The 23,308-nt window shown below is 36.8% G+C and overlaps 1 protein-coding gene across 1 annotated transcript; it reads right to left on the reverse strand.

Annotated features, from left to right (window-relative positions):
* Positions 1 to 1,026: 1,026 nt before the first annotated feature.
* On the reverse strand, positions 1,027 to 16,678 carry LOC110105469 (pumilio homolog 2). The gene is made up of 9 exons (XM_020834998.2): positions 15,520 to 16,678; positions 11,313 to 12,826; positions 10,500 to 10,641; positions 10,294 to 10,401; positions 8,541 to 8,753; positions 8,331 to 8,441; positions 7,872 to 8,066; positions 1,680 to 1,854; positions 1,027 to 1,474 (listed from the first exon to the last, which is right to left on the reverse strand). The coding sequence occupies exons 1-9, from the start codon at positions 16,114 to 16,116 to the stop codon at positions 1,440 to 1,442; spliced, it is 3,090 nt and encodes a 1,029-aa protein (XP_020690657.1). The 5' UTR covers positions 16,117 to 16,678; the 3' UTR covers positions 1,027 to 1,439.
* Between the last annotated feature and the right edge of the window lie 6,630 nt (positions 16,679 to 23,308).

Consider the following 23,308-nt stretch of genomic DNA (forward strand, 5'->3'; position numbering starts at 1 on the left):
ATTGAGGATTTTATCTTATTGAGTACTTAAAATGACTTCCTTTCCTTATAGAGATGTTGCGGCTTTAGTTTTATTAATATCTTGTGGAGTGTCACAAAGAACAAAATAATCTCTAATTGAGGAAAAATTGTTCTGCGTGGTGTTGGGATGCATCCAAAGATCAATTCGGGCAATTCGGGCACGTCACGTCATCCAATGCGCAATGCATTGGATAATGATATGACGCATCCAAATTGATCTCCGGATGTATTCGAACACTGCACAGAATAATCTCTCCTAATTGAGACGATATCCTCCCGTCAAGCTTTGTCCTCTGAGACGAAAAATTTTAGCATGCTCCAGCTGGACCAGACTGGATTGAGCTTTGTGTAGCTTTGATACCGTCATGATTTTCAACTGAGATTCCACATATGTTACCTCCCCTCCTTATTTTGAAATTTTATAAAAACAAGAGCATTGAGATTTCGTATTGATAATCTAATTGAGTGTATTTGGAATTATCATGTATTTTAAGTTCTGTTTTAATTTTGCTCTAAGGGCTGGAATGTTTCGCCCTTTGCAATTCTGTGAGATAACTATTTTCGAAGATTATGAGAGAAGAGTATGTTCTGCATTTCGTCGACCATTGAGAAGATTTAACAGTCGGTATGAAGATGGTTATTATAATCATACAAATATGCATGAAATCAAAGCCAGTTTTAAAACTAGAAAAATAAAATAAATTTTCATATTTTTTCTGCTATGAAACATTTGTTCAGTTTACTCTGAAGCAATACTTGTTTGGTTTCATTTTTTATATTGTATTAGATAAAATCATAATTAACACCTCCTACATGATACTACAGTAACACGCCCAGTGAAAAATCTTTAATGCATCCAATAGATGATCAACATTCTTGATGCTTTTTTTAAATCATATATGCGGCTATATTTATGGCATAGTTACATACATAATAACATATATATTTGTATTGAGATGAAACCAATAATGTTATGGCTGAAAATAGAAACTGCAGCATCAGAAGATGAAGAAATAGAATATAGCATTACAGAACATTCTAAAGAAGAAGAGAACTGTCTATGAAATAAATAAAAGCCAAAGTTAAAAAGGAAAATTCCAGCCTCGCCTAAACTCAACTTCTCTCCACATGGCGGCATTTTTACAGTCACTCTAGACATTTTTCTCTCTACTACATTCTTCTTCCTGCAACTCATCTTTACATCCACAAACAAACAACTTGTACACATATCTCTGCTAAGATAGTCTCGACCTCAGCTTTCCTTAAGATCTACTATAATATAACCTCAAACTACAGAAATTTACAGTTTTAAGTACAGACAAGTAATTTATTTGCAATCAAATTGCAACAGCCTAAACAGAAAGACGAAAGAGGGAGCTCAAACTAAGCCTCAGTTAGCTGTACAACTTCCTTAAACCTTTACGTGTAAGATGGCTGAAGTCCAATCCTCCTCTCTGCAATTAACATAATCAAAGTATTAGGACACAGAAGGCAGATTGGGCTGATAATGCACTAAAATGTGAATTAGTAGAACGTAATTTAACCCCTCAAAAGAGAATGAGATAACTAGACTTTAGTGTTGGTTGTTTTGAGAAATTTATTATAGAGAACTATAGTATTTGCAGATTATTCCATTAGGAGTATTTGCAGATGGCATACCTCCGGCCGCAACCAGCTTCTCTACACGTGCAACTATGTGCTTCCCATAAGTGTATTTTTTCAGCGCATTCAGATGGACCTTAATACGCGAAAGGATCAGTTCCCGTTGCTGATCATCACAGGTCTCCAACACTTTCTGAACAACATAGTTTGCAAATTGATCTTTCATCATGGCCTAAAAAAACAACAAAACAAAGATGAAGCATGTGATGTGGATATATATATCTGTGCTAGAAAAGGAATGCATGTACTAATATAAAGACTTGATAAACTATAAAACAAAAACTAAGCGGGAAGACTCTGCATCTTCTTGTCTTTCTATATTTAGATATTTTGACAGTTCACAAACAGGATCTCAAGCACAGCAACTCGATTTGTGCTGAAAGGATATGATATTTCTTTGTGCATGGAATATAGGATTAAGCAAGATTTATATTAGTTCTTCATAGATCTTGAAATTGACAAGTATGCTTATCTTAGCTTAAATCATTTATAACCATGAGCTTTGGTTGCAAAAAAATTTCAAATTGTATACTTAGAACAATCACTTGAGCTCTTCTATCCTGAAAAGTAATAGTAATCACTTGAGAAATAAGATAATTTAAAGAGAAAAAGGATAGTTAAAAGAAACTACACATGTTCTTAAGCTTTATTTTAGATCATGTCATTTAAAATATTGATCTTAGCACTTAGTGGTATGTTGAAATTGTATATAAATGGGTTCAAGGATGATGAGGTTCTAAAAAAAAAAATGTCTAAGCCATCAGGTAAAATAAAATAATGTATTGCAATGAATCTTTTATGCGGACATGTTAATCATGAGTAAATATTATGAAACACAAGGTAAATCACAAAGAGATTAAATATTACAAAATGGACAACAAATTTCTATGATTTGATAAATATTTGCAAACAACCACAGATAGGACAGATAATATGATACATTAATATACAAGCAACTATTGGTGCATAAAATAAGAAAAATCACCATCCTTCGCCAAATCCAAGTACAACAATCTCTTGCCAAAAAAATGATCTAAAATCTCTAAAAACAACAAAGAAAAAAAAACAAGTAAAGGTTATATATATATATAGAAATATGTCCTTTTGTCCCAAGTAACAACGAAGGTTTTTATCATCTACTATATTTAGAGTAGCACCAAAAAAAGATTTTGCTAGCATGGGCATAGGCTGACAAGCAAACTTCCCCAGATGACAATTCCTAAAATGTTGGTCCCCTCAATTGTAGGAAATTTTTTGCTAGCATGCACATTGGATGGCAAGCAAACTTGGCAATTCCTACAATGTAGGAATTTTTTTGCTAGCATGCACATTGGGTGGCAAGCAAACTTGGCAATTCCTACAATGTAGGAAATTTTTTGCTAGCATGCACATTGGGTGGCAAGCAAACTTGGCAATTCCTACAATGTAGGTTCCCCCAATTGTAGGATTGAGCAACATAGCAAGTGGGCATCCCTATACGACATTTCCTACACTATTTTCTCCCTTGACACTGGGGTTTGGGCTTTTATGATAGGCAGCAGATTTCGAACAATCTTATGAAGGGATCTATATTTAGCAGTTTTTACATCAAAAATCTATTGTATTAATAAAATTTCCTTTATTGATAAAATCTATTTATTTCTTCTCTATTGTGCTAGATTTCAACCAATAAAATAATGGAAAACTCTACCACTCTTTTTCTCTTATTATCTCCTGCTTTCATTTCCTGGCATCAGATCTGGGTTATGTCAAAGTTATGAACGACAGCTATAAAAGAGCCTAAACACGTGTAGATCTCAATTATTTCTTATCAATCTTCAAAAAGCAGCAAGAATTCTCCACAAAAATCCACACAAAAAAAGGAAAACAGTAGATAATTTATATTATTTGATGAAATAGAAACGGGAAATAGCAAGATATAGTTGATCCTCAATTCGAGAGGAGAATCTATCTCCCCCAAATTCTCTAGATGCCGCTAGAGCCCAAAGGAAACCTAAACCTAAAAGATCTCAAATTTCAGCCAAATTCCAGATGCCCTAACCCTAGGAAAACAAACTATTTAATGCATATAATCAAAAAGGAAATCTCTAAACAATCCCTACATTCAAATTTCGCTCCTAACTCCCTAAAAAATTCTTCCAAATTGGTCATACAGGAGGTGGACTATTTTGCCTCTTATTTCATTGAGCCAGTCACGTATGGACCGGCTGGACCGGTCTAACAATACTCCCCTCTCAATGATCCACTTTATCCGCAAGGTGAAAAGATAACACCTTCCTCCATTCCCTCATCATCACAAATAGTAAAGACCTGAAGAGTTCGGTCCTTACACTTGTGCCCCGGAATATACTTCTCGTTATATCGGAAACAGAGCCTTTTCGCCCTCCTCTCCTATAATTCCAGTTCCGTGAGCTTCTTGATGTCATCCCCAGATCTTCCTCCGACAGTCTTTTCCTTCGAAGTCCCCCGAAAAATATCTGGTGTTGGCTCCTTGGATACCAATAATATGGTGGTCATCCTGTACGAACCTCCTGAGCTGCTGCCTCTCGTCTCTCTCCAGGTGTCTCTAATCCTCCACCAACTGAGTTAGCTCCATAGCCTCTCCCAAATCGCAAGGCCTCATCACTCAAACTGCTACCCGGATCTCTGGTGTCAATCACTTCATGAAATTTCTCTCTAACATTGTCTCAGGAAGGTAGTCCAATCGGCTAGTAAGATGCTCGAATCTCTCCTAGTATTCCCTCACTGAATCATTCTGTGTCAAGGTGAAGAACTGCTCGTAGAAGTCTCCTCCCCTGCCAGTTCAAAAATGTTTTACTAAACAATCTTTGAACTTCCTCCAACTTCATATGGGTCGTCACATGTCACTCCACTGGTACCAAGCCAAAGCCTTCCCTTCCAAACATAGGTCAGCTACTATCAACCTATATTCCTCCGTCAGTCTGTTGACAGTAAAGTATCTTTCCACCCTGTAGATCCACCCATGTGGATCTTCTCCCTCAAAAATATGCATCTTCAATTTCCTCACTCTCAGATCTCCTCCGTCGACTCGGCTTCCTCCAAAATTTATTTCCCCAAAGGGGTGGTTCCCTCCAATCGTACCAATCATCTCTCCTCCGCTCGCACCCAAACCTTTCACCACAAGCCCACCTTCTCTGTTCAAATTCAGCACTCCTTCGATCATATTCAACCCCTCTCCTTTTAAATTCGACACCTCTTCGATCATAATCAAGTTCTCGTCTTTCAAACCCAGTCCCTCTTCTTTCAAATTCAATATTCCTACACCCATGCCCCACCCCCTCACGCCTCTCCACATACCCTTTACCCGACTCCTCCTTAGGAAGCCTTAAGGGAGGCATTTTTTCTGTTCCCTCCAAAATCCTCACCTCTTGATCTTCCATTCGTCTGATTGGCTTAAGGTTTTCCCCACTTCCTTGGCTGTCGACGCCTTCCCTCACCTCCGACGACAATATTTTGGTTTGGCCCTCAAGCACTTTCTTTAAAATCTCCTCCATGATGAAAAATTTCGAATCAAACTTATCATTGATGGCGGAGATATCCTTTTTTATATCTGAAACTTGAGTTTGGAAATTAGAAATTTCATATTTCATTTGTCTGATCTCCCCTTCCAATATTTATACCTTCTTCCAATCATGGGAACCTGGATTTAGGCTCCAATAGCAAAGATCAACAAGCTTGACACGAACCTGGCCACCCAAACAGCAAAAACAACAAGATCGGAGAGGAAAACACATCAGAAATAAAAGAGGAAGACTTCTAATTCAGCCCTGGAAATTGCTCTGATATCAATTTGATAGGAAACACTTGTACATCTCAAGTATTTCTTATCAATCTTCGAAAAACAGCGAGAATTCTCCACAAAAATAGAAAAACTGTAGAAACTTTGTACTATTTGATGAAATAGAAATGAGCAATAACAAGATACAATTGACCCTCAATTTGAGAGGAGAATTGATCTCTCCCAAATTCTCTAGATGCCGCTAGAGCCCAAAGAAAACATAAACCTAAGATATCTCAAAATTCAACCAAATACCAGATGCCCTATCCCTAGGAAAACAAGCTATTTAATGCATACAATCAAAAAAAATCTCTAAACAGTCCCTACATGCAAATTTCCCTCCTAACTCCCTAAAAAATTCTTATAAATTGGCTCCCGTGGAACTTGCGGCTCATGCGGCTCATACAGGAGGCGAACTCTTCCGCCTCTTGTTTGGTTGAGTCAGTCCCGTATGAACCAGTTGAACTGGTCTAACAGAGCCCTAAACAAGTCTAGCAAAGATGAATAAGAAAAAGGGCTTCTTCCACCCTATAAAGCCGCCCAATCTTTCTGGTAATCTCCATGAAGCACTCACCTCATGAAATCACATCCTACAAACTAAATGAGAAGAACTTATTCGATCATTCCAATGATCTCTCTTGATTAAAATGGTGATCCAATGAAGATGAAATATTGAATACCACCTGATAACATCTGACAGCCTGATGTGGTCATTAGGGGTGTCAATATTTGACACGATCCGAAAACTCGACCGAACCCGATCCAAAAATTATGAATTAGGGTCAACCCATTTGAGAAACAGGTCGGGTTCACCCGTTTGTAAAATCGAGTCGGGTTCGGGTTGACCCGAAAAACTCAAAACAAACTCGGGTTGACCCGAGAACATCGCACTTAACCTCGTCTCGTCGTCGACATCATGTGACAGTGTTTGACATTTTGTCGAGTTCGAAAATACCGAACCGGAAAGTCGAAAACATTGATGGCCTGCCACTGCCACCGTGTCGTCGACCCATCCATGCGAGACCCAGATGGCCAGTCGACCAGACCCGCATTGTCGCAGCTGGCTTCGCAACGTTAGAGCCTCGCCAATTCGCCTGCTCCTGTAGCACGCTCACAAATGCGTGTGATCCCTAACAAGCACAGGTCGAGTCGGGTCAACCCGGTAACTCGCACATGTCGGGGTCCAAGTTGACAATCTTGGCCCATTTGCAAAACCGGGTTCTGTTAGGATCAACCCGTTTGAACTCGGGTTTGACCTGAACCCGACCCATCGACCCATTTTGACACCCCTAGCGGTCATCCTTTAGTTTCCAAGGTGGGAATCGTGGGATACCTATAACGTCTTGGTAATATCGAAGCTTATCAATTCTATGAAATAACACATTGGGTCCCTATGTATGGTCCAAAACAACGTACAAGCAATTTAGGAGGAAGTCAAGTGGCATATTCAAGTCTTAAAAATTCTACTCAATTGTGTGAATTTCAAAATCAAACTCATAACTTCAAGCTAGTAAGAATTATTATCAAATATTTCATCACACACAAAAGTTTAGCAAAAATTAGACATATGTGGACTAAATAATTGAAGCAAAGAGTGTGATGATAAATACATTAAACTTGTGGATAAATAATAACCTATAATTTTCCTGCAGATCTCAATAAAGATTTACATGAAGTTGGTGGAAGAATCCCAATTCATTCACTTCTCAAACTTGAACAAGTCTTCAATGAATTTCAAAGAGAAGAAAAAAGATGGAGACTAATACTTTGAGGTACCATCAAAAGTTTGGAGCAAAGCCCAAGGCCATGACATGAGGCATGGAAAAAGAAGCAATCTCTGGTATGATATCTATAAAAAGACCAATCACACCACAAATTTGTTGGAAACTTCATGGACAAGGCAACAATTCGAACAATCCTAAAAACTAATGCAAAGAAAATCATGCTTGCCAAACTAAAAGCGAAAGGCTAAGGATGAAAAATAGTAAAAAATTGGTGACATTTTCTTCAACAAATAGCAATTGGATCTTCTATGCAAATTAATCACTCCAGAAAAAGCTGTCAAATTTTCTCTGTTAGCCTGGAAATGTACTTTTCCTTAGGCCGAGCGCAACCTGAATTATTATTATAGGCCGAGCCCAACCTGAATTATTATTATTATTATTATTATTATTATTATTATTATTGTTATTATTATTATGTAATAACATGATTCTCATAAGCACAAACAATTACCCATAAGAAAAAAATCAAAATAAACTATAAATATCACTCAGAATAAAGCAGCAGAGACAAGAGTGTAACAAATTGCACTACATTTATCAAGATTGAGGAAAGATGCATTAATCGATTAAAATGGATATTTTCAGTTGAGTTTCAACATAACATGCCTGGAGAGGTTCATTTTCATCAGTAGAACCAAGCATCTCATTGACCAAGAACTGTCGTTCCTCTGGACCACCAAAGGTTAAGCACTTCTCAACAACATTTGAAGCAAACTTCTGTTGGCTCATTTGAACTATTTGACCAGCTAACTTTTGAATTATAGCTGACCGCTCATGAGGCTTGCCATGCTCCAGGACATGCTGTTAAAATGAAAAAGAGATTTAACAGGTCAAGTAGAGCTATGCGTGTCATATTCTAGGTGAAGAATAGTCAACACTATCAAATCAAGGACAAATCAAGCACACAAGCAAGAAAAAGCATGGCACCATTTTCCTTTCAAAAGTAGCAAATAGCAAATCCGAAGCAAGGTTAGCTGTGAATGGAACATAATATTTTCTTCTTGTTTGGGGATGGAGATGGGTGGATAGGGGAGGACCTTTGAGGATTCCAAACATAAAACAAACCTGAACAACATAATTGCCATACTGATCTTGCGCCAGCATGCACACACTATCTAGAATCTCATCCATCATGATCTGTTGTGTTTTAGGATCATCACAGTGCTCCAATACTCTCTGTACAAGTTCAAAGAAATATATCTAACACAAAAACAAAAACAACACATGGAAAAAATGCATCATCAGCACATGAAAGATCTTAAAGGCAAAAGAGACCTGTATGACACGACAACCATATGGATGGGTGGATAATGTCACCACTTGATCATAAAAAGTTGAAACAATAAACTGAATTGCATCTTGTGGAATGCACTCTATACATTTTTGAATAACGTGGTTCCCATTTTGATCACGCACACATCTCATTATATGGCCATCGAGCTCTTTAACCATTTTAGTCTGTTGATCCAAATCAACAACTTCTATTGCCTGAAGCATGAGAATGAAAATGGAGTTAAAATTGGCTCATAAAAGAAGATATCGACTAGCACAACTATCTTTTAATCTGAAAAGAATAAATCATTATACAGAGACCAGGTGAAATTTTCCTACGTTATTCAAATCAGGACCGCAGACAAAAATTGATTATGAAAGGTCGCTGAGAAGTTCAAATAAAATTCTGAAAAGACGGTTTAGAATCTTCCCAAAAGAAGGCAAAAAAAAATACTGAAATGAAATCATAAGAATTGATTGCAAACTCATGATATTGCCAAATGCTAACGTTATCAGAAATTCTATCTAGGTATAAAAAATATGCAAACATTTATTTTAAGCATTAAAACAATTTTGTTTATATTGCCACAAAAATTAGGAATATGAGCTGGCATGGCAACCAAAATCAACAGTAAAAATGGAAAGATAGAGACAAGGTCACTTAAGCACTTTAGCAGGCCAAATGCTCATAAGGATTCTTTATCTTGCAAGAACTTATAATTGATCAATATAGTGCCCATGATAATGAGATTTATAGCAATGATAAGTCAACAACTTCTCTAAAAAGGAATACCCCAACTAAAAGCCAATCATTTACACATAATTACTCAAAATCATTAGGGAAAAAATTCCCACTAAAATGCCAAGGCCCAAAATTACCTGAGAAACACTCACTTACTCTGATAAGACATTTGTTTATATATATATATATATATATGTGTGTGTGTGTGTGTGTAATAACAATTTCATACCTTTGCACTGAAATATGAAAAAAAGGGTCCATGAGAAATGCACAAACCATAAGAAAGATAAAATTACTAGATTAATATAACATAATATCATCAAACTAAGACCAGCACAGTTCACATAGTTTATTTTAGAAAAGAGCAAGAAAAACATGTGAAAAAAAAAAAAGCTACGAACAAGCGTACCAAGAAGAGAATGAAAATAGTAATGTGTACCCTTTCATATGGCAGGATTTGGATCAAAATTTTGAAGATGTTTTTTCTATGACAAAACGAGAGAAAATGTTGAATAAAAAATGATGAATGATTTACAACTTTACATATTGTAGTAGAGAATATACAACTAACATGCTATTAAGAAGCAAAAGTATAAAAAAGGGTGTAACTTTGGAGCAAAATGCCTCATGTATAAAAGATGTTTGATGAATGCTTGGTGCTGGAGCAAAGATATTGCTAAAGAGCCACCACGCTACTCCCCTTTCTGAATTAGGCCATCTTGAAAGCTGCAGGGTGCTCAGGTGATGCCTCGCATTGCCCAGATAAATACATAAAAACTTGTGCTTCCGTAAAAAATGACATAATCCTTTTTAATGCCTCCATTGTTGACAAAAATAAAGTTATAAATGCAGAATCATACTAATATAGCTGCATTATATGACAAAATTATGATGTACATGCCAAGACTGATATAATATCAGCTTAAGTTAAAGCTGTAAATACAGCAACTATCAGAATGTCTCTAAAAAGTTATTAATGGTAATGTTAAGCATTTGATAAGGGAGAATATATACCTTTTGAATAACTCGACAGCCATACATCTGAAGACTGAGAGTCAATACATGCCCTGTAAGCTGATCTGCCAGCTCACTTCTCTGAGCAGAAGATCCATGTTCAAAAAACTGATGTATAAGCAAAGTTTCAGATGGTTAGGATTTGAGCCATAAAAACAATTTTAAATCAGCAACCTAAAGTTTATTTGACAGTAAAAATAGTAAACCTTCTGGACCACATAATTTCCAAACACATCAGTCATTAAAGAAAATGCATGGGGCATGATTTCATCAAAAACCATGTCCTTCTCTTTAGCTGAAGCAGTTTCAAGTTTCTGTTGTATGAATCTGCTCCCGTACTGGTCAGCACTGAAATATAAAAACCCAAAGTCACCGAAAGAATAGCTAAGACATTTAAGATCGAACTGAGCAGAGTCAGGGAACAGCACATATTAATGAAGATAGTAACCACCAGACAAAATATAACAGAAAGCATTATAAAAATTATCATAGTAAAATAGGAACATAAACTGCAGCAGACATCAATGAAGCACTTATTAATGAGGAGCACTAACAGCAAAATACCAGCTAGGGTAATGCAGATCTGCATTTTACAGACACCAGCGTGAAACTCCGTGAATTATTGAATAACATATGACCTGAAAATATGTTGCCCTCAAAAATAAAAGTGATACAATTCAATTTGGTGGGAACAGCATTGAAAATGGAACTATGTCAAGTGATTTATTAAGCGTGTTTCAACACAATTATGCACTTGAGGCTTCTGAATTCACAAGTCCACTATTCTGTCAAAGCAATGAAAACTTTTAAAGGAACACATCATAAATAATGGTCTTTAATCTATAATATAATAATGGGAAAACAATCTAAAGTTCAACTAATTCAGACACAATGTACCACAAAGAATACAGCATATGGACAAGTGCAGTATTAAGCTGCTAGGTCCATCACAATGAAACATTGAAGCATGCTAGCAATAACAGGTATCATCGTTGGGTTCAAAGCTAGAAATCATGTACCTGAACTCAACTACATGACCAGCAATATCAGAAAGCTCATAACACTTGGTCTTGTTGTTCTTAAACTCCTCCAAAAGTGAGGATGCAAAGCCATCATGGATGTTGCCACCACCATCTAAATGCCAAGAACCCATGACACCACCCACCAGGTTTCTCATGCCAGAAGGAAGATGCATATTGCGCTCACCATGCCTCAAAGGGCTACCAGATCCAACAGGAGAAGCTGGGAGAACAGGGCTTGCCAAAGGACTTCCCTGATACGACATACCAAGACCAAAAGGACTGCCATAATAGCTAGACTTACCAAGAAATGGCATTCCAAACTGTTTCTGTTGTTGAAGCAATGCACCAAGATATGCTTTCTGGATGCCAAGTGAATCTGCATAAGAATTGCCCATAAAGCCCCTCTCCAACGAAGGATCATTATAATTAGTTGCAGCTTGTGCTGCATTTAAGTACTGAATATAAAGTGGATCAAGAAGGGGCATCTGAAGAGCAGAAGCTGCAGTTTGACTCCCAATTTTATTAAGAGTTTGCAAATCTGCTGATCCACTCATATTTGATGCTGAAGAAAAACCCCCTCCAAGAACCACAGCATCTAGAGCCGGTGATCCAAGTCCAGATGCCACAGCTGCACTTTCAAACAAAGGTGGTAAATTACTCGAACCAACATGATTGGACATCATTGAAGGTAATGAATTGACTGAATATCCATTGAGCCCATAGGTTGTAAATGAAGTATTGGCACTACCATCTGGGTTTCTTGAATAGTGAACAGGAGAGCCTCCTGGACTTCGAACGTTCGAAGAAGTTCCCTTCATATATGAGTTATTAGATTGACGAGGAGTCTTCTGCATTTCAACATACTGAGTAGATCTTGAGATGGCATTATTAAAATCAGCAAGGCTGGTAGACTTTCTAGCAATACCAGGAAATGAATTCTTGGTTGATTGGCGAACAGAAGACCCATTTAATTGTTCAGGGTCAGAGTATTGCATAAGAGGTGGTTTAATATTGTTTTGTCCACCTTGCAAATCAAAGAGAAACCTCTGATGATCATCAGTTTCCTTTTGCATACTGGACTGCCTATTTTCATCTATTGATGCAGCATTTGAAATATTCATGCTTGATAAAGCAGATATGAGATCATCGGAATCAACTAAAGGAGATGTCATCCTATCTAAAGAGCTCGAGCTATTGCTGATTTTCTTATCACTATTTACTATCTTTACACCTACAGGAGGAAGCCGAGGACTAGGAGCCCTTGCTGCCAGTTGAGGATCAGGTGTGTTGCTTCTTGAAAGGGATGACCCCACGACAGAGGCAAAAGTAGGGGATGCTGATGCAGCATTGTTTTGAGAACCCACGACATTTTGACCACTGTTGCCGGTTCTAAGGCCATCAAGAAGATGAACTTCACCAGACCTTAACGGCTCCACACAATCATCAAATGCATTCCGACTTGCAGGACGAGATGGATGGCCTGACACAGATACCCTTTGAGTCTGATCATCCTGACAAAAACACAGCATTATCAAAAAAGGCCGCAAGAAAAGCTGCAATATTTAATATAAAAAATGATAAAGAAAAAAACCAATATTGAATGCATGGAAAATGCAACACATAAAATTAATATAGTATGAGCTAAGCAAATTCTTGAGCATTCATATAGAATCAAAAACTGGCCAAGATATTGAATACCAAAAATCACAATCACAACAACCTTAAAGGAAAGGATACATCAATCATCATCATCATCATTAGCTTTGACTCAACTATTTGAGGTTGACTTTATAAATCTTTATCATCAAAATGTCCTTATTATTAAGTGTTTCATGAGTCGCTCAACCTTTTTACACAAATTTTATCCATATTACCTTTTAGTCAATCGAATTTTCTTCCTGCCCCTTTCACATTAATTTTATCTATCAATCATATTGATGCATCATCTACCCTTCATTGAATACGTCAGAACACTTCAGTATACTTCCAACTACATCATCTTCGATAGATGCTAGCATGCTACTACTCCAATTATCCCTCTAAAAAATCATACATCTAATTATACTTGCTAATTTTGTCATAATTAATCCTATCATGCTCATTCTCACCTGTATATTTATCAATCAATAAATTTTTATTACTTAGCACTTCGGCTCATACAAGATCACCAGCATAATTACAATTTTAATTAATTTACCAATAACTAAGTCGACATGATATTCTATTGCCGCATAATACACTTGGAGTACTTCATTTCAACCACCAAACCTTATCTCCAGAATTTAATCCTCATTTATATCCCAATTTTGTACAATAGATCCAAGATACTTATATCTAGGTATAACTTGATCTTCTAGTAATATAGATCAAAAATCAATTACTTTTATTCCATAAACAAAAAACTTCCAAACTCTCACACATGAAAACAGAAGATTTATTACCGAGGTCAATTAAATTTATTATGATCAAATTTTGTATGGAGCAATTAGGGCTTCCTCATACCCAGGGCAAGAATACATGTGAACTTAAACCCCATAATTATTTAGGCATCTAGGTCAGCATAGAATTTTTTATCAAGGAGGTCATTCAACTCTACATTAGTTGGCACTTGCATCACGCAATGGCATACCATGTAAATTGCACATAAATATCCCATTGTACCACCTCGAGCAGGAGATAATAATACTGCCTCTTGCACGAGAAAATGAATGTGGGGATGAATGGTAACCCCAATTAAGATTTTAGGGCATAGATTTTCTATATTGCCTTAATTTTTTATCCATTCTAAATACCCCGCAAGTTATAAAGTTATAGAAAATAACATATGGCCTTGCATCTATTACAGCTTGACTTGTCTTACCATATTGAGCTGTTCTCAACAATGATAACCTATTGTGCTGGAAAGCAATAACTAGTGAGAATTTGCACTCAGATAAGTAACCTAAAGAACATATCATCAAATTAAGGCACAAGTTCAGCTAAAACAAATAAAGCTGGTACTTCTTGGGAAAACTATACTAGAGTTGCAGGGTTGAAATATATCAATATTCAGAAATAAACCATTAAAACAGAGTTTAAAAACTAGTAGTAACTCGAAGGCATAAATAAGAAAGAGGAAGTATGGCAAACTAAAGGACATAAGAGCAAGCAGGAAAAAAATCAATGTAGAAGCCAAGGCACCCTGCCATAAAACAAATCTGATGAGATGACTTCTCTCTAGAAGATTTTACATGAATCCTATAAATGCTGAACAATTTAAGGTCTAGGCTTCCTAATACAACTAGATGAAGTTATTGGACACTGCAATTCAAAAAACCACAAATTCAATAATTTTCAGTAATACAAAAATATCAATTGACAAATGCACTCAACTTAAAAACACAATGTCCAAAACTAAAATCAGTAAAACCAAACAACAGAACCCCCAATTAAGCCTAACTACCCAATCTCACTTCTTGTAAACTTGCTAAGTACTTTTAAATATAATCTCTTCAGTACAATTCATTGCCAGGACCAGAACCAAATAACTATATGAATTCCTAATTTTTCCAAGTCATCATCAAAAAATTTGTGCTATTAAGTCGTAAAATAACAAATTTAAAATTCATGATGACCCAAAATGAAGCATTGCTAGAAAAAAGTCACAGCAAAACTCTAACAGGAAATGCAGCATTCCTTGGCTAGCACTTTTCTTTTCCTAAACATGAATGAGGTTGCACGCAACAAAGCTTCTTCCAAATGTAGATGTAGCAAGCACTGAGGCAAAAGGAAAAATTCAGAACCAGATCAATGGAAAATATTGTTCACAATTGCCTTCATCAAACTGTATTATTTTTTAAAGGAGCAACTCAACAGTTATGAATGTTTGAAGACTAAATATAATTAGAAGCAAATTCAAGCAGCAAATAATATGCCAATCAGCTCAATTGATTCCCAACTCAGGACTCTCAAGGTAAGAGCAATGAACCGAAACGAACAAATGGAAGTAGAACCACAATGGCATGTTTACATATACTTTGCATGCCTCAAACACAGTCAGCTCATCTTATAAAGAAAAAACAGTTATTTAACTAGAATTTAGCAGAAGAAATTACAACATAAGCAGATATAATCCATAAAAAAAAAAAAGAATGATATATTTACAGTAGGATGATGTTAGGGAAAGCAAGTGAAGCCACAAGGAATTCTTCCAGCAATAAATCACCTGAAAAAGATCAGCAAAGCTCTTCTGCCGGCCCAGAGACAGACCTGGCAAGCCAATCAGCCCATCTCCTCCATTATCCAACCACTCACTGGATCCTTGTGCAGGCTTGTGCTCCTCCCCATCCTCCTTCGCACCAAAACCTGGCTGCAAGGAGAACAATGATCTGTTCCACCCTTCTTCCATCCTAGCCAGGTTCCTCCTATCTCCAATCCCTCCCAGTCCGGAGCTCCCAGCCTGGATCCTCCTTGCAGACCTCCAGTCCTCCTTCGATAGCACAGGAGGCGGCAGCCGCGGGTTCAGGTTTACATTTGAGTAGTAGTATGAGACATAGGCCGGATCAGACAGGAGATCCTCCTCCGCGATCCCACTACCGCGAGCAGCGTCAACACCAAACAGCCCTCCCATGGCCGTCAATGAGCCCTCTACGGTAGGCGGTGCGGAGCCGCTCCGGTAGATATTGAGCTCCCTCTCACGATCGCTTGCCTCCTGCCTACGTTGCTCCCGCAGCAGAAGACCCAGCTCCCTACCAAGGTCTTCGCCGCTAAAACCCTCCCCACCGCTACCGATCATCGCCCTCACCCCCATTTCAGAAAGCATATTCACTGTGCTCTCAGTTACAAAAGAAAATAAGAAGATGAATAACTTCAAAAAAGCAACCTTATAAATGATATAAAGCTAACAGCTTGAGAAGCTCTGAGCATGCAAACAACTATCGAAATTCCCAAAGATTGGAAATTTTTGTTTGAAATACATGGCATCAATTAAATCCCCATCAAAACCCTAAATCCAAAACTTCGGTGCCGGCCATTCAAGCAAAAAAAAAAAGATAGCTAGCGGCGTATTTGGTTCTATCAGGTAAAACTAAAGCCGCAAGCTTTTTAGTTCTAAGCTCGAGACAATCGATGATCGTCGATTGCTTTCGCCATTTACGTGCTTGAGGCCGCTGGACGACAAGTAGAAATAACGGAGAACGAGATAGAGCTGAGCAATAGAGAGCGCATGAGATGGAGCAGAGGGTGAACGAGCACACAAGCCCGGTCGGAGCCTGATAAGCTGAGCTGCAGGAAGATCTCAACCGTCGAATCGAGGAGCCAGCGGCCACGATTCATTCAGGCAATAGATTTGCCGCTAGGGTTTGTTATTGCACGGAGCTAATTGCGATTTATCCCTAACTAATACTGTTGTCGGAATTCTAAAATAATCTGTTAATACAGAAATCTGGTGTGAAGTTTTCGTTTAAGCTCTACAAATTTAAATATTTCGATCTCTACTCTTGCACGTGCGAATCAAATCCCATCAACACCTGTTTCATCGTGACCGTCAGATGACCTCGGTTTGCCACGTGGAAGCTTAGCAGTAGAGGGTGGAAGGTCCTTTCGGTTTGATTTTTTGATGATGCGGAATGGACGACGGGGAATGGACCAAGTGGTCGTTCGTGATGGTGTTCGGTGTAATTTTGAGGTTTTGCTTCTTTTTTTTTGTGAGAGGGTTCGCACTGGACGGGGCGCCACGTCGGGATGGTGATGGGTTCGCTCGTGCACCTTACACGTGTCATAACATACAGGTAGATTAACAGGTTTAAAATGGAAAGAGTGCTAAATATGGGCGGGCGCATGCAAATCGAAGCTGGATACGGGAAATTAATGCAGCGTATATAGAAATATAATTATAGCCGGTTTTATTTAAAACCAACACCTATTTATAGGGAAGTTTATCGTCCAATTTGATTTACTACGACTAATAGTTAATTCGTCATCAAAGATTGATTAAATCGGATACAAAATTCAATGCATATTTAAATTAAAACTTTTCAGAGTCAAATTCAGAATTATAAAAACTCAAATTTTATCTAAGAGGGTGACTTATTAAGAAAATAAACTCTTGGATTAGCTTGAAATGCTTCTAACCTGAAGAACCAAATGAGATAAAAAATAAATCTTGGTGTGTAGAAATCATAGGCCACCTCAAAATATTATATGAAAGATACAATTGTGATGATATTACTAACATAATAAAAATGATACAAACAAATTTGATATAAGGTGTCAGCTCTATCAACTCCGCAATAAAGCTAGCTAGTTTATTAGATAAGATAATAGTTGCAAATGCTACGTCTCCTTTTTCATTTGTCTTATAGGAATCTATTTTATAAGTTATTTTCTAATTTCTTCTCAAGGTAGTTAATCTTCACTCTACTAAAAAAATCATACAACTATAAATCTTCCATCAAAGCTTTCTTCAATGTGTCTTAATGTGTGTTAATGGTTATCCAAGCAATGCTTCAACTCATTCAACTAAGTGTTGACTTCATGTAATTCCTTCTTGACGTCGTAAAAATAGAACACTTGGACCTCAATTTTCTATTTAAAGCTTGTATCTTATCACTTTAAATACCCAATTCCTCATCCATTACATCCAAACTACATAGTTATCAATATTTATGACAGGTGAAATTTGATGAAAGATTGGAGAGATGACAAAATATATAATATTCATTAGTAAAAATATATCATAAAACATAATCTCATTTCATTTATTCAAAATGATAACATCAATTGTCTTTCTAAATAGTAAGAATTTGTTCAATTATATAACATGCTTCTCTAGATGCTCTCCATGACAATGTCCACAACAACATTATAAGAAAATTCATAGGAAATATCTTGATCTAAATATTCATATTCATTTGTATCATCATTATCACCCTCTAACTCAATGGGTTCTTCAAGGGCATAAGTAAAATGATTAAATTGAAGACAAGAAAAATCACTAAAATACTATTTTGAGGAAAGACATTAGAATCCTTTAGATTTTAATGCCATTAAGAAAATGAAATATAGGGAATAAAACTTTATTTTATCATGTCTTTCTTATTTATACATTGTTTCTTCATAGGTCTCAACGCAAATACAATCATATATTATTTCTTATTTGTTGGAACATTAACAACATTAGTTGTCAAATCTATATCATCAACAGACTTCAAAACATCATTAAGAATCTCACTTTTATCTTGCGTATGCCTTATTATGATCCTCACTATTGAACGTCATAAATAGAAATCACCCTACAGAAGAATACAGTTACAATTCATTCACAAATGCAAATAAAACAAAGAAATTCATTGATTAACAAACACATTTTTTTATATTTTGAGGCCTTATTCAATTTAGAAAATTTTAAAATATGAGAAAATGCAATCATATAAATTATCTAAACTTATAATAGGCAACATAATCAGACATATAGAAAATAACATTTAAAATCATTAAATATTGATATCTTCTAATCTCAACAAAAAAAAATTCTCAAGAACTAGATTTCATAATTTTATTTTTTTTTAATTCCTTTTAAGAATAATAAATCAATGGAGTAATGATGGTCATTATAATTCATTTTAAGAAAATCTTACTAGTACAAACCTTAAATAATATTAAGTTAAAATGAAATTGTAAATTCATTAAAGGAAGACTTACACATGGAGAATTTTTTTTTTTAAACAACCATTTATTCAAAGGAGTAAAAATTATAGTACCCACAGACCAACAACCACTACAACAATACAGCAAAAAATTCAAAACGTACATCAAGATATGAAACAACAATAAGCAGAACAAAATAAAATTTAATCAGACTCGTGAATGGAAGCCCCCTGCACCAGCCCCTCCATCAGCCACGGCCCACGGACCATCCATAGGTGAGAACCCTACAAAGTCAAATCCACCAAGAAATCCAAGAAAAAGGCCAAAACACCCCGATTGCCAACCAGCCGAGCCTATTTCTTGGGGCTCCCTCATCATTGTCCACAATGCCATCAAAAACACCGCCGATGTAAAAAAAGGACAAAGTCAGAGCCTATTTCTTTTTTCTTTTACTATTACGCCTATTACCACCATTAGGACGATTATGTTTAGCAAAATAAACAGGCACAACCTCATCAAATCTTCATCAGTGGAAGAGAATGAGTCATCCAAAACTAACCAATCAGTTTGCACCAAAATATAATTATTCACATACTTGGCCACATGAGGCTTCAATTCACTGTTAGACATAACAGAAATAGGCATCTTATTATTATTATTATTTTTTTTTTTGTTCAAATCATTTGCATGCTCACCACAACAAAGAGGATATTAAATATGACTTCACCAAGTATTTGTTTGAGTAAGCCTTACATAAGGAATAATGTATATGCGACGTTTGTTGGACTAATTTAAGATGATGTTAGTAGAATTTATCAAAAGATAATTTTTCTAACATGTCCCTTAAATTTTTTTAGGAAATTATAACATATTATAAGAGTAATCTTGAAAAAAAAAAAAAAACTTTGGGTGATATTGCATATAAAGAATGTGTGAAATAATGGGACATGTTTTTTACTATCTCTCAATCCCTCATTCTACCTTCCCGCTTTCCTTATGTTTTTATAGTTGCAGGCACGCATTATAAAAAGAAAACACATTGATCACAAATTTTATTACGAATGAGCATGCAATTTGTGTCGACTTCTTTCAATGAAATATTGAGTTATCCAAGTAGTGTCCTCCTTAACAGAAGAGATGACGAGCTGAGTTGAGGTCGTCTAATGGGGACATGTTGCCAAGCTACTAATTTCATTAAGTCTCCTCATTTGATGCCTTATTTAATGTTGTTCACAAGTTTTTGGTATATGATTCGAGTCCATCCTCGTTGATCACCCCAAATATTAAGGCCAACTTAAATCCTATTATTAATTTGATCAGCCTTACACAAATAATTTGAAGTTTACATACATTTTTACTTTCTCTTGTATAATCACCAACACACTTTTATCTCTATATGATTCATTCAAAATCTATATTTTTAAATAAATAAAAAAATCATAAATGTGTGCATGTTTAACTTATGATAGGCAGTATTTGCATGCATGATATGATAACGTACTATACTTACTATTAATGAGTACTATACATATATGTAAATGTATAAGATGTTCTATTTGAAACTAAAGTACCACATAGAGGCATAGATCTTAATTAATATATAACCTTTTTAATTTTCTGACCGTTCCTAATTACTAAAATTCATGAAAGTTTTCTTAAGGACAACAAATTCATTTAAAATCATTCATAGAAGTGGGCTTACGGACAAAATATCCATTACAGTGCAAGTTTCTTTGGAGAGCGTGGACGGTTTGGCAACCTAGTTTAAGCTGCATTAATTAGGCCTAATTTATCCCGACATGCGGATTTTAAAATTTAGGATTTAGTGCATTCGTCAGTTAGAATCTTAGATTTATCAACTTGATTTTTGTTGCGTCCTCAAATATTCACGGTGGTAGAGAAATATATAGTTTAACGTCTTAATATTGTACAAAGATTCAGCACACAATCAGATAAGAAAGAGGGTGTAGCGTTTATAAGAGACACTAGAGTTTTTACGTGAAAACCCCTGAAAAGGGAGAAAAACCACGGGGCCTAGCCCAGTCTGAATGAATCCACTAGTATTTACAATCGATTACAAATGAGGCTCTTCCTAGGGAGAAGGCATTGGCTTGATGTATGTCATATAGATCGCATTACATGGTGGGAGTTACAATAATCAACATAAACATCTTTGTTTGGTCGGAAGGGTCATAGTCGACACGAGATAGGGGTTTGAAAGACCGTAGTTGGCAAGAGTCCGGGGCCAGAAAGACTGTTGTCTAGTGATGGAGGTTGAAAGGACCATAGTCAGCATGAGACAGGGGTCCGAAAGATCGTAGTTGGTAGGAGACCGGGGTCATAAAAACCGTTGTTTGGTTATGGAGGTCGGAAGGATCACAGTCGATATGAGACAGGGGTCTGAAAGACCATAGTTGGTAAGAGACCTGGGTCAAAAAGACCGTTGTTTAGTGTTAGAGGTCGGAAAGACCATAGTCGGTATGAGACAGGGGTCCGAAAGACCATAGTTGGTAGGAGACTGAGGTTTAGAAAGACCGTTTTCTGGTGATGGAGGTCAGAAGGATCATAGTCGGTATGAGACAGGGGTTCGAAAGACTGTAGTTGAAAGGAGACCGGTGTCTAAGAGACCGTTGTTTGGTGATGGAGGTCAGAAGGTTCATAGTCGTCATGAGACAGGGGTTCGAAAGACCGTAGTAGAAGGGCAGTACTCCGGTAGAACTCTAAGCGTCCAGTGGTGGCCCGATAGAAGCCCGAGTCTCAGGTTGTGGTATGGTAGAATTTCGAGCCTCAGGTGGCAGTCTAGCAGAACTTCTGGGACTTAGGTGGTTTCTTGGTGGAGCATAAAGACTCAAGTGATGGTTCGACAGAAGTCTGGGACTTAGGTGGTGGTCCGACGAAGGTGAGGGCCTCAGGTAGTGGTTCAGTGAGGGTGAGGGCCTCAGGTGGTGGTCCGGCGAAGGTTAGGGCCTCAGGCGGTGGTCCGACGGAAGTTCGGGCCTCAGGTGGTGGTACGCCGGAAGTCTGGGCCTCAGGTAGTGGTCCGGCGGAAGTCCAAGCCTCAGGTGGTGGTACGCCAGAAGTTCGGGCCTCAGGTGGTGGTCTGATGGAAGTCCGGGCCTCAGGTGGTGGTCTGACAAAAGTCAGGTCTTTAGTTGGTGGTCCGGCGGAAGTTCAGGCCTCAGACGGTGGTCCAGCGGAGCAACGACGTCAGGCGGTGGTACGACGGAACTCAAGCGGTGGTCGAAGAGGAGCTTCTTCCATCTCTGCTCTTCTTCTCTTCTTGCTTGGATCCCTCTGTCAAGAGAAAGGAGGGGATGACCCGTATATAGGTGAGAGATCAATGGTAAATGAGGAGTGATTGGATGGATGATCGATATTGAATCTCTTGATTGTGTACCGTTCGTCAGACATTTAAATTTCTTAATGATGTTGGAATTTGGCGATCTTGGGCTCGTTAGATTCGTCTCGTCGAGCCGCTCGATTCGAATATAAGAACTTCATGTTTGGATAACTTTTGGTAACCCAAATTGAGGTTCGAACCTTTCAATAATGCTTCGGGTCCTTAATTTGGACTCATTTGGGCTCGGATTGAGTTGAATTTGGTGTTGTTGGGTTCGTATTTCCAAAACGCTCAGTTTGACTATAAGCTTGTTGAAATCGGAGTTCAGGTGATCCCAGATTTAATTTTTGAAGTTTCCAACATGATGTTTGCCTCGAGATTCGTGCTCGATCAAGATAATTCTTTGATAACGTATCAGTATCAATTTTCATATGCCATCTAATTCTCCCTTTTTTTGCTTCTTCATTATATCTTATCACTTGTTTTTTGCTTTTAAAGATTATTAAGGATGATGTTGCTTGGTCTTATTCATTCATATTTGACTTACTTTTTAATTGGTACGATTTTTTTTGCTTCTTTTTAAATCAAATTTTTAATAGAAAAATTTTAATTTAATAAATTTTTTAACAAAAAAGTTATTTTAGATAGAAATAAGAAAGTTTTTTTTTGTTGTATTTTGCATCATGACTAAAGATTGGATGGGAGCCCTCCACATTTTTTCTCTTTAGGCTCTCAAATTTAGAAGGTTGAGGACATTCAATCTCTTAATTATTTTGTCAACAATTTAATCCATATATTTTTCATAAAATGATTTTTAAATAGTTTCTCTAAATCAAACTAACAAATAATAAGTACAAACCACTACATAATATTATTATAAAAACAACTTAAATAATCATCTTATCAAGACTACTGTTTTTTTAATCACCCACGTCATAAATAACCAAATATCGTTTTCATAATACTATTATATATTTGAGTCTTGACGCATCAAAATGCTGACATTACCTCTAGCATCGCATAAAAC

The sequence above is a fragment of the Dendrobium catenatum genome, unplaced genomic scaffold (assembly GCF_001605985.2).
Source record: "Dendrobium catenatum unplaced genomic scaffold, ASM160598v2 fragScaff_scaffold_621, whole genome shotgun sequence".
Classification (NCBI taxonomy): Eukaryota; Viridiplantae; Streptophyta; class Magnoliopsida; order Asparagales; family Orchidaceae; genus Dendrobium; species Dendrobium catenatum.